General features: G+C 45.1%; 1 protein-coding gene across 1 annotated transcript in view; it reads left to right on the top strand.

Moving 5' to 3' along the window:
- The window catches only part of LOC122748282, a 58759-nt gene extending 46965 nt beyond the window's left edge, over positions 1–11794 (top strand). Inside the window, 7 exon segments of the mRNA XM_043993946.1 lie at positions 7591–7652; positions 7738–8100; positions 8932–9216; positions 10655–10915; positions 11018–11315; positions 11410–11517; positions 11704–11794. Of these exon segments, the coding sequence (XP_043849881.1) occupies positions 7591–7652; positions 7738–8100; positions 8932–9216; positions 10655–10915; positions 11018–11315; positions 11410–11517; positions 11704–11794 (1468 nt within the window).
- The last annotated feature ends 252 nt before the right edge of the window (positions 11795–12046 follow it).

Genomic DNA, 12046 nt, shown 5'->3' on the forward strand with positions numbered 1-12046 from the left:
ATGGATGGATGGATGGATGGATGGATGGATGGATGGATGGATGGATGGATGGATGGATGGATGGATGGATAGATAGATAGATAGATAGATAGATAGATAGATAGATAGATAGATAGATAGATGGATGGATGGATGGATGGATGGATGGATGGATGGATGGATGGATGGATGGATGGATAGATAGATAGATAGATAGACACAATAAAGGGCCAGATAATCACTAAAAGCATAATCTGTAATATTACTTTGAAACAGAAATACAGAAGAAGAGCTAAATGACCACTTACTCTGCTCTTTTCATCACACATAGATGTTTGTCTCTCGGTGTGCTTTTGCTTGTTGCATCCACTAAAGTCTGATCATGTCAAGAGAGAGAAATAAGGAAATTATCTCAGGCCTCCAGACATAGCACAAAATAATACCAGCACCACTTCAGTAATTAAAATCAGGTAGTGTAACAGGACTCAAGCGTTTCTGCGGGGCAGCTGGGTGGCTCAGTGGATAGAGCACCGGCCTGGAGTCAGGAGTACCAGAGTTCAAATCGGGCCTCAGACACTTAACACTTACTAGCTGTGTGACCCTGGGCAAGTCACTTAACCCCAATTGCCTCACTAAAAAAAAAAAAATCAAGCATTTCTGCATGTCCTGAGATGGCACCTCCCATACGGATGCTTCAATTTTATGTTATGTGAGCATGCCTCAATCTCCATATTTACATGCATATATTTTGTGTAGGGGTAGGTCTCCAGCCTCACACCAATTAATCACAGGAGGCCCAGATCCCTGGAGTCAATCAGTCAATCAATCAATCAATCAATCAAATACCAGAGTAAAGTAGGTATTAAGGGACTTTCCTCTGAACTCTTCACAGTGCATGGACAAGCCTTTGGTCAATTTGTAATATTGTAGCATATTTAGCCATTGGATAAAGGCAAATGTCCATGGGGGAAGCATCATGGGACTGAATGAAAGAACCAGAGGCACCACTGAGCTGATATACCAAGGGGGAAGCCAAACTCCCAGCTTTGGAGGGCCTTGAGGAAGTCTACCTTGGTACATATAGCAGAGGAGAGTAAGGGCTCCAGAGGAGAGCCCTGAGGAGTGTTCCACTTCTCCCCACCCACACTCCAAACTACCAGTTTGGTGAATGGGAGCTGGAAGAGTGAGCCCAGAGGAGCTTTTGACTAGTCTGTGCATGAACTTTTCCTTCCCTTGCCCTGACTTGGCAGTAAGCTCCTTAAGGGCAGGTAAATCATACTTGTTCTCTTTGAATCAGCAGCACTTTGAAGTCCCTGCCCCGGAGGAGCCCCTTCCTATGTCCTGACAGTGTCTGTAATCTATAGCTTGGAGGACTGGTCCTCAGCTTGGAAGGTCTAAAATTCTAGCTAGTCTGTCTAAAATATCTAATGAGTGGTGGCCAATAAATGATAAGCTTTAGTTTCCTAGAGTAACTCTCCAGCAGGTGGCGTCATTCCAATCATTACAAGCTGCATCACTGCCCCGTGTTAAAGGCTGTTAAAAGAGTCTAGGGGCAGCTAGGTGGCACAGTGGATAAAGCACTGGCCTTGAATTCAGGAGGACCTGAGTTCAAATCCAGCCTCAGACACTTGACACTTACTAGCTATGTGACCCTGGGCAAGTCACTTAACCCTCATTGCCCTGCCAAAAAAAAAAAAAAGTCTAGCAGTTTGCAAGGGAAAAGAAAGAGGCTTTGCCATCACCTTGCTCCTCCCCATGGGGAGTGGTCTTGTGTTTTTTCTCACCTTTGTTGCACTGTTCCCCCTCCGATGTCAAGCCTCTTCCTGGTACCTCTCCTCCCTTTGTCCTACTATTATAAAAAGAAAACTTCTGTAAAGATGGGTCAACCTCTAAGTTCCACATGCATGTTCATTTCTCTTGTAATAAACCTGGTTTTCACATAATTCTCATGACATTATAAATTTCTGTTGACACCTGGGTGTTGCTTTTACTGAGTCTGAATCCTAAGAAGGACAAAGACAAGACAGAAAAGTCCCATAACTATCAGAATATCCATAACAAAAATCATGATGACTAAAATACTACCACCACTATCACACACACACACAAAAAGTGGGTATGCAAAAGGAGGAAGTCTGACTAAGCTATGTGGGATAAAAATAATGGAATATGATGCTTTAAGAATTAAAGTGTGGCTATGGGAATTTGGAAAAGGATGATAAGTATGGATGGATAAAGCATGGGAAATGTGAAACCAGGGGAAGAATGTGAACTAAGACTGCAGAAATCCAAATGAAAAGAATAAACATTCCATCAAGATTCATCAGGCATGGGGGCAGCTAGGTGGCTGGGTGGATAAAGTACCTGCCCTGGATTCAGGAGGACCTGAGTTCAAATTCGGCCTCAGACACTTGACACTTACTAGCTGTGTGACCATAGGCAAGTCACTTAAGCGTCATTGTCCCACCAAAAAAAAAAAATAATAATAATAAAAATGATGCAGGCATGCTAATCCATTGTTGGTGGGGTTGTGAACAGACCCAAACATTCAGGAGAGCTAGTTGGAAGTGTGCCAAAATGGCTATAAAACTGTGCATACCCTTTGATCCAGCAATGCCACTGATAGATCTGTATCCCAAAGATATCCCAAAAAAGAGAAGTCCTATTTGCACAAAAATATTTATAGCATTTCTTTTGCTTTAATTTCCACTTCATTGGTGGTAAAAATCACTCCTTTCATTTTTGATACTGGTAATTTGGTTTTCTTCTTTCTTTTTTTTAAATCAAATTAACCAATGATTTGTCTATTTTATTGGTTTTTTCATAAAACCAGCTCTTAGTTTTATTGGTTAATTCTATAGTTTTCTTGGTTTAAATTTTATTAATTTCTCCTTTAATTTTCAGGATTTCTAATTTAGTGTTTAATTGGGGATTTTTAATTTGTTCTTTTTCTGTTTGTTTTTTTTAGTTGCATGCTGAATTCATTGATCTCCTCTTTCTCTTTTTTATTCATGTAAGCAGTTAGAGATATAAAATTTCCCCTAAGCACTTCTTTGGCTGCATCTCATAGATTTTGGTATGTTGTCTCATTATTGTCATTCTATTGGATGAAGTTATTGTTTGTTTCTATGATTTGTTGTTTGACCCACTCATTCCTTAGAATGAAATTATTTAGTTTACAATTAATTTTCAGTCTACCTTTCCATGGCTATTGATTACATATAATTTTATTGCATCATGATCTGAGAAGGGTGCATTTACTTATTTCTGCCTTTCTACATTTGACTATGATGTTTTTGTGCCCTAATACATGGTCAATTTTTGAAAATGTTCCATGTACTTCTGAGAAGAAAGGTATATTCCTTTCTATCCCCGTTAAATTTTCTCCAGACATCCATCATGTTTAACTTTTCTAACATTCTATTCACCTCTTTAACTTCTTTCTTATTTATTTTTTGGCTAGATTTATCTAATTGTGAGAGGGGAAGATTAAGGTCCCTGTTAGTATAGCTTTGCTGACTATTTCCTCTTGTAACTCATTTAACTTCTCCTCTAAGAATTTGGATGCTATAGCACTTGGCGCATACATGTTTAGTATTGATATTACTTCATTATCTATAGTACCTTTTATCAAATTTCCTTCCTTATCTCTTTTAATTAGATCTATTTTTGCCTTCGCTTTGTCTGAGATAAGGATTGATACTCCTGCTTTTTTTAACTTTAGCTGAAGCATAATATATTCTGCTCCAACCTTTTACCTTTACTCTGTGTGTATCTCTCTGCTTCAAATGTGTTTCTTGTAAACTGCATATGGTAGGAGTCTGGTTTTTAATCCACTCTGCTATTCATTTCCATTTTATGACAGAGTTCATCCCATTCACATTCACAGTTATTATTAGTAACTGTCTATTCCCCTCCATTCTATTTACCACCTTTGTACTTTTTCCCCCTTCTTTCACCCTTCCTCCTCAGCAGCATTTTGCTTCTCACCCCTGCTTTCGCCAATCTGTCCTCCCTTTTATTAGCCACCTCCCTTTTCTTTATCCTTTTCTCCCTTGCTTTTGCCTCACTTCTATCAGTACCCCCCTTTTCCCTTACCCTTTTACTTCCCTAAAGAATAATCTAAGTTTCTTTATCCACTTGAATGTATATGTTATTCCTTTTTTGAATCAAATCTAGTGAGAGTAAGGTTGAAACAATGTTCACCCCTCCCTTCTTTCCCTTTATTGTAATAGGTTTTTTGCACCTCTTCACATGATGTAATTCACACCATTCCACCTCCCCTTTTCTCTTTTCCCCATAAACTCCTTTTTTAACCCCTTCATTTTCTTTATATCATCACATCAAAGACTATTTATATTTGTACCCTCTGTGTATAATCCTTCTGTCTGCCCAAATACATTTACAGTTCTCAAAAGTTATAAGTATTATTTTCCCGTGTAGACATGTAAACAGTTTAGCCTTATTGAATAACTTTTCCCCCCTGTTTACCTTTTAAAACTTCTCTTGAGTCTTTTATGTTAAGATCACATTTTCTATTCAATTCTGGTCTTTTCATCAGGAAACCTTGAAAGTCCCCTATTTCATTGAATGTCCATCTTTTCCCCTGAAAGAGGATGACAAGTTTTTCTGGGTAATAGATTCTTGGCTGCAATCCAAGCTCCTTTGCCTTCTGGAATATCACATCCCAAGCCTTGTGATCCTTTAATGTTGAAGCTGCCAGGTCCTGAGCAACCCTGACTGTGGCTCCATGATATTTAAATTGCTTCTTTCTGGCTGCCTGGAATATTTTCTCCTTCACCTGATAATTCTGGAATTTGGCTACAATATTTCTTGGAGTTTTCCTTTTGGGGTCTCTTTCAGGAGGTGATCGGTGGATTCTTTCAATGACAATTTTATCCTCTGATTCTATAATATCAGGGCAGTTCTCCTTAGTAATTTCCTGGAATATGGTGTCTAGACTCTTTTTCTGATCATGGCTTTCAGGCAGTCCAATAATTCTCAAATTATCTCTCCTGGATCTGTTTTCGAGGCCAGTTGTCTTTCCAATGAGGTATTTCACATTTTCTTCTACTTTTTCATTCTTTGTATTCTGTTTGACTGATTCTTGGTGTCTCATGGAGACATTTTCTTCCAACTGTCCAATTTTAATTTTTAAGGCATTGTTTTCTTCAGTGAGATTATGCATCTTTTTTTTCATTTAGCCAGATGAATTTTTTAAGGAATTGTTTTCTTCAGTCAATCTTTGTGTTTCCTTTTCCAAGCCATTGATTCTTTTTTCATAATTTTCTTGTGTTGCTTTCATTTCTCTCCCCATTTTTCCTCTACCTCTCTCAATTGACTTTGAAAATCTTTTTTGATCTCTCTTCCCATTTTTTTTTTCTTCTACTTCTCTCAATTGATTTTTAAAATCCTTTTTGAGCTCTTCCAAGAAGGCTTTTTGTTTTTGAGACCAATTCCTCTTCCCTCTTGAGGCTTCACATGTAGGCAATTTGAGAGTATTGTCCTCATCTGAGTTTGCATTTGCCTCTTCCCTGTTGATATAGAAGCTCTCAATGGTAAGAGCTCTTTTTTGTTTCTTACTCATATTGCAGCTTATTATTATTATTTTTTCAAAGTTGAGGTCTGCTTTGGGGGCACCAGGGTCCCTGTTTCAAACTTCTTGTGCAGGGGTATAGGAGCTGTGTCACTGGCTTTCTACACTGAGGCCTCTATGGCTTGTGGATTTCTCACCTTCTTAGGCTTGCTAGCAGCATGCACTGGGATGTCCAGGCCTGGTTGCACCTGTCCTGTGTGTGGCCCTCTAGCTGGCAACCTGCCCTCTCGGCTGGTGCAGGTGGGTGTCGCCATTGTCCTGTTGTGCCACCAGCTTGTTGAGCCAGGATCTAGAGGCCTCAGTTGCTCTGCGGTGGCCCACAGCTTCCTGCTGACTTGCCTCGACCCCCTCAGCATTGCACTGCAGTGTGCTGCGCCTCCCTTTTTCCTGAATGAGACTGACCTTTCCTGAAGTCTTCTAAATTATTTCTGGTTGGAAGACTGTGTCTCTCTGTCTCTTTGCAGGTTCTATAGTTTCAGAGTCCAACCAGAGGCTTGATTTAATGTTCTTTTTGAGGGAACTGAAGGAGCTCAGGCAACTTGCTGGCTTCTCTCTGCCATCTTGGCTCCACTATAGCATTTCTTTTAATGCTGGCGAAAAATTGGAAATCAAAGGAATGCTCATCAATGGGGGAATGGCTAAATAAACTTTTTATATATGATTGTGATGAAATATTATTATACTAAAAAAATGACAACAAGCAGGATGATTTCAGAAAGGCCTGAAAAGACTTATATGAACTGATGTATAGTGAAGTGAGCAGAACCAGGAGAATGTTGAGCATAGTGACAGCAATATTGTTTGATGAGGAACTGTGAATGGCTTAACTATTCTCAACCATACAATGATCCAAGACAATCTCAAAGGACAACTGAAGAAGTATACCATCCACCTCTAAAGAAAGAACTGATGTTGAATGAACACAGACTGAAGCATGCTATTTTTCACCCTCTCTTTTTCCTTTTGTTCACCTTTTCCTGTACAAAATGACTAATATAGTAATGTACATAATTGCACATGTGCAAAATATATCTGATTGCTTACCACCTCAGGGTAAAGGGAGGAAGAAGGGACAGAATTTGGAACTCAAAATTTTAAATAAAAATGCTTATTTTTAAAAAATCCCCAATATTATTAAGCTCGTATTCTGTATCAGACATTGTTCTAAGTACTGAGGATACCGAGAAAGGCAAAACCAGGTGCCCTCCACCAGGAATGTTCATTTTCATAGGAAGACACCATGTCAATAACCAGGTATGTAGAAGAGAAATGGAGAGTAGGGAAGATCAACAGAAAGGGAAAGCAGGAGATGGCATTGGAGGTGAGGTTTAATGGAAGCCAGGTGGAAGGAAATGAAGAGGCAAAGGCTTGGAGATGGGATATGGAATACCAGACCCAAGGAAGAGGCAGTTGGCCAGTGTAACTGGATTAGAAAATTCCTAGAGGGTGGTAAGTAATATAAAAAAGTACAATGATTTTCTATCACTTGAAGGTCTGCAAAACACTTCATAAAGATAACATTCACTCCTCACCACAGGCTGAGAGGAAGGTGCTGTTATTACCCCCATTTTACAGAGAGTAAAACTGAGGCTCACCTAGGGGAAAGGCCCTGCAGGAAATACCTGAGGCAGGATTTCACCTCAGGTGTTGCTGATGGCAGCTCAGTTGCACAGGACAGGGGCAGCCCCTGCTCTGGCCCCTGCACCCCTATCAGCCATATAGACCCTCTCTTCCAGACAACATCCCTGGCCCCAGCCTGTGCACCAGCTCTGTCCTACCCCAACCCCTGAGTCCTGAATGTCCCTGGAGCTGCCCCAGGACAGGAGGCCCCTTCCCACTGAGCTCAGCTAAGGCCAGGAGCCCATTGGGGAAGAGCACAGGGCTTCCTCTTCTGAGGACAGTCCTCCCTCTCTGTCCACCCTGGGGCTTCCTCTTTTAGCTTCCTCTTTCCCCTGAGCCTGACAGAGATGACCAGAGGGAACCATGGTGTTGGGACAGTGACACTGTGCCCCCAGAACCTGGCTCTCTGCTGCCCCAGAGATGCTGCTGCTGCTGCTGCTGCCCCTGCTCTGGGAGGGTGAGTGGGGCTGGGGCAGAGGGAGACTGGGCTGAGGGGGGTGGGAAGAGTTGCAGGTGCTGACCAGGCCTCTGTCTGCCCTCAGGGTCCTCGCCCCAAACACTGGATGTGCAGCCCTGGGTGAGTGTGCAGGAGGGGCTGTGTGTCCGAGTCCCCTGCACCTTCAACTACTCCTTACCCTTTAACAGCAACCCAGTTTATGGCTATTGGTTCAGAGAAGGGACTCGTATTTTCCATGGAAGGCCTGTGGCCACAAATGACCCATCTCGGATGGTGGATGAGCAAGCCCAGGGGAGATTCCATCTTCTTGGGGATCCCAGGATGAACAACTGCTCTCTGAGCATCACAGATGCTGAGTCCTCAGACTGTGGCAGATACTTCTTCCGGGTTGAAAATGGAAAGGAAAAATACAGTTACACAGGGAAGCTACTTTATGTGAATATGACAGGTAGGAGGCTCCTGTCATGGGAGGTTCTCAGTGTGTAGGGCAGGGAGGTCTGGGGAATGGACTGGCCTTGGAGACCCCTCAAGCTCCATGGGAAAGGAGTGAGAGACCATGAACCACAGGTGGGGACCCCACTTAGGGAAGGGGCAGATTCAGGGCAGGGTCTGAAGAACTTGCCTAAAGTTCCAGAGCTGTAAACCCTGGGAACTTGGTGGGGTCCTCTTTGTGAGCCGCTAGGACCCAGGCAAGGCTGAGAGGGGCCAGGTTTGTGCTGGAAAGAATTCTACATATGTTGTTCCAGGAACTAGATTCAAATCCCAGATTTCCCCATTCATTCTCCTTTTGCCATGTAAATCCGCCCTCCCTCTGGAACTGAGTTTCTCTTTATATAAAATGAAGGGGTAGTTCTCTATGGTTTTTCTTTTCTTTTCTTTCTTTCTTTCTTTCTTTCTTTCTTTTTTTGTTTTTTTTTTAGTGAGGCAATTGGGGTTAAGTGACTTGCCCAGGGTCACACAGCTAGTAAGTGTTAAGTGTCTGAGGCCGGATTTGAACCCAGGTACTCCTGACTCCAGAGCTGGTGCTCTATCCACTGCACCACCTAGCTGCCCCTTCTCTATGGTTTTTAATGGACCTTCCTCTTGACCTCTGATCTCTTGAGTGTCTCAGGCCCTGAGGATGGCAGGGGAGGCTCCTGGTAAGGAGCATGAATGGTGTCATACTATGAGGGGAACACCTGAGGGACCTGGGGGATGGTGCAGGTACCAGCATCTGCAAGGGCACTTGAGGCCTTATTCCCCTCCCCCTCCCATGGCTCACTGTCTCTCTCCTCTCCAGACTTGATCCAGAAGCCAGATATCAGTGTTCCAGAGGTTCTAGAGTCAGGGAAATCAGTGACTCTGAAGTGCACATTTCCCTCGGCCTGTGAGGGAAATAGGGCCTTCAAGTTCTCCTGGAAGGGGGCTGCCCTCTCCTCCCAGCCAGGAAGCTCTGGGACCTCCTTCTCCTCAGAGGTCTCCTTCATCCCTGGGCACCAGCATCATGGCACCAACCTCACCTGTCAGGTGACCTTGCCTGGAGGCCGTTTGAGAACAGAGAGAACCATCCAGCTCAATGTGTCCTGTGAGTGCTGGGGCAGGAGGTCGGCTTCCCCCAAGGGAAGTGGGGGGCTAGGGTGGGCTGCATCAACATACCAGGGTCCTGGTCCAGCCCTGGGAAGCCAGATGCCTTTTTCCTGGACCAGGGCAGTGAAAGCTGCTTCCCAGCAGAGACATAGTCTGGGTTTTCCTATCTTTTCTTTCCCTCATTTTCCATGTTTTTATGTACCAATGTCAGTCAGGTCAGAATTAGGCCAGATGACGCCTGATCTCCCTTCCCACCCTGATGTTCTATGAGTCTGCAATTTCATCTCTTCCCTGTCTTATGCTGGGCTGGACAGAGAGCCCCCACCCCCAGCCAGCCTCCTCCTTCTGTTGCAGATACTCTGCTGAGTGTGACCATCACCATCTCCCAGGACAACAGGACAACAGGTGAGAGCAGAGCCCCAGGGTGAGGGAAGGGAGGTGCTTCAGGCTTTACTTTGAGGGTGGTCCTGGATGTCAGGGAGATGGGGGAGACAGGAGAGACAGGGACTCTCACACCCTAGGCCCAGGTGCCCTTTGTCCTGAGCTGCCATTCCTATTGGAGTTGCATCAGCTCATGTTTATTCATGACTTTAAGGGTTAGAAACCATTTTACAACAATGCTCTGAGTTAAGGAATGGGAGAGTTCTTATCCCCATTTCCTAGATAAGAAAACTGAGACTCAGAGCTGTGAGGAGGGCCTGGCTTCGTTCAGACCCTGTACCACAGAGAAGTGAACTCTAAATGTAGAGTCTAAAGGTACTGTGTAACCTCTCCATTAAACCAGGCTGGGAATGAGAGGTACAAGTCCCACCCAGGTGTCCAGTTCCCAGGGCAGTGCTCTGTCCACTGTCCCCATCAATGTTTCCCTGTTGGGGAAGCTGACTTGGGACTCAACAGTCCAGACTGAATGGGAGGCTTTGCTAACTTGGTGCTTTCACTGTAATTTCAGGGCTGATCTGGGGAGTTTCAGGGGCTTGTGGAGGAAGAGGCTATGGGGGGAATGGGCCTAGGAGCTGCTCTCAGATGGAGACTGAAGCTTGGCCATCATGACTGAGCCTTCAGATCAGGAAGGAAGGAAAAAAAAGATAAACAAAAATAAGAACCAGGGGAAAGGCAGGGAACATGAGCCAGGCTGAGTGAGGGCTGGTGGCAGAAAGAGAAACAGGTGAGGGCTTCATTTCCTGGCTCTGGGGACCAGCCAGGTAAGATGGAGGGGAGTGAAAAGGAGGCAGGAAGTGTTTGCTTGGCTGGGCCTGGGGAATTTCCTTCCTGTCTGGGCTCCTGTCCTCTTCTACTTTCCCCATTCTTGTGTGACTTTGGGAAAGTCACATTAGTTTTCTAGCTCCCAGTTTCCTCCTGGGTACAGTGAAGGTAGTGACTGTGTGAGCTCTGAAGTTCCTCCAGGTTCTCACTGGGACATCCTGATCTTTTTTCAGTTTGGGTCCCAGGAAAGAGCTCACCTCTTGTGGTGCAGGAGGGAGGGTCCCTTCACATGCTCTGTGCTGCCCACAGCAATCCCCCAGCTACACTGAGCTGGATGCTGGGGGATCAGACCCTGGCCTCTTCCCAGCCCTCACATGATGGAGTCCTGTCCCTGGATCTGCCCCACCTGAGGCCAGGAAATGGAGGGAAATACACCTGCCATACCCAGCATCCTCTGGGCTCCCAGCAGGTCTCCCTGAGCCTCTCTGTGCAGTGTGAGTGTGAGGGGGCTGGGTACCATGGGGTGCTTGGGTCCTGGTGGGGAAATGAGAATGTGAACTACTAAGAGAGAGAGGGTCTCCTGTATCTTCCCACAGATGCCCCAGGTATGCTCAGCCTCTCTTGCTCCTGGGCTGAGGAAGGCTTGTCCTGTACCTGTTCTGTCCAAGCAGAGCCAGCCCCCTCCCTGCACTGGCAGGTGGGGGGGAAGCTTGTGGAGGGCAATAGCAGTAGCAACACCTTCCAGGTGATATCATCCAGGTCTGGGCCATGGGCTAACAGCACCCTGAGTGTGAAGATGGACAGGGTCCCCAACATTGACATCAGCTGTGAGGGGAAGAACCTACAAGGGACCCACACCCTCCTATTCCAGCAAGTGCCAGATTAGAGACCGAGGTGGGAGGCTCTTGGGGCAGAGGGCAGTGAGGCAGAGGGCCCACCATGGCCACCCCTACGTTCACCCTAAACTTCCTTTTTGTGCAGATAGGAGCACTCTGTCCCATGCATTCCAAAAAGGTATCATCATGGGGGTCCTCTGTGGAGCTGGTGTCTCAAGTCTGCTGGCCCTCTGCCTCCTCCTCCTCCTGTGAGTGCCGGGGCTGGGATGTGCAGGGGCTTGGGGGTGGGGGGGATTCAGGAAATTACAACCTGCTCTGAGGTCTCAGAAATGCTCAGATATTGATGAGCCCCTGAGTTCAGGCACAGATTTCCTAGGACTGTGAGATGTAGGATTGGAAGGGAAGTTCCCGTGCCCTTCCTTCTGCAGATAAAAAATCCAAACAAGCTGAGATTCATGGAGCAGAAGTGACTTGCTCAAGGTCACACGTATGACCTGGCATGTTGTCAAGTCATCACTTCAAACAATCCAGGCCTGATTCCAGATCCAGTGGAGCTTCCACAATGAAATGGGGAACCTGGTGGTGCAGTGGATAGAGCACTGGAGTTGGAGCCATGAAGATCTGAGTTTGAATTCTGACTCGACCATTACAAAACTGTGTGAACCTGGGCAAGTCACTTACATTGTTTGCCTCAGTTTTCTCATCTGTAAAATGTGGATAATAGTAGCACCTAACTTGCAGGGCACTATATAAATAGTGGTGGTGGTGGTAGTAGTAGTAGTAGTAGTA

The sequence above is a fragment of the Dromiciops gliroides genome, chromosome 3, assembly GCF_019393635.1.
Source record: "Dromiciops gliroides isolate mDroGli1 chromosome 3, mDroGli1.pri, whole genome shotgun sequence".
Classification (NCBI taxonomy): domain Eukaryota; kingdom Metazoa; phylum Chordata; class Mammalia; order Microbiotheria; family Microbiotheriidae; genus Dromiciops; species Dromiciops gliroides.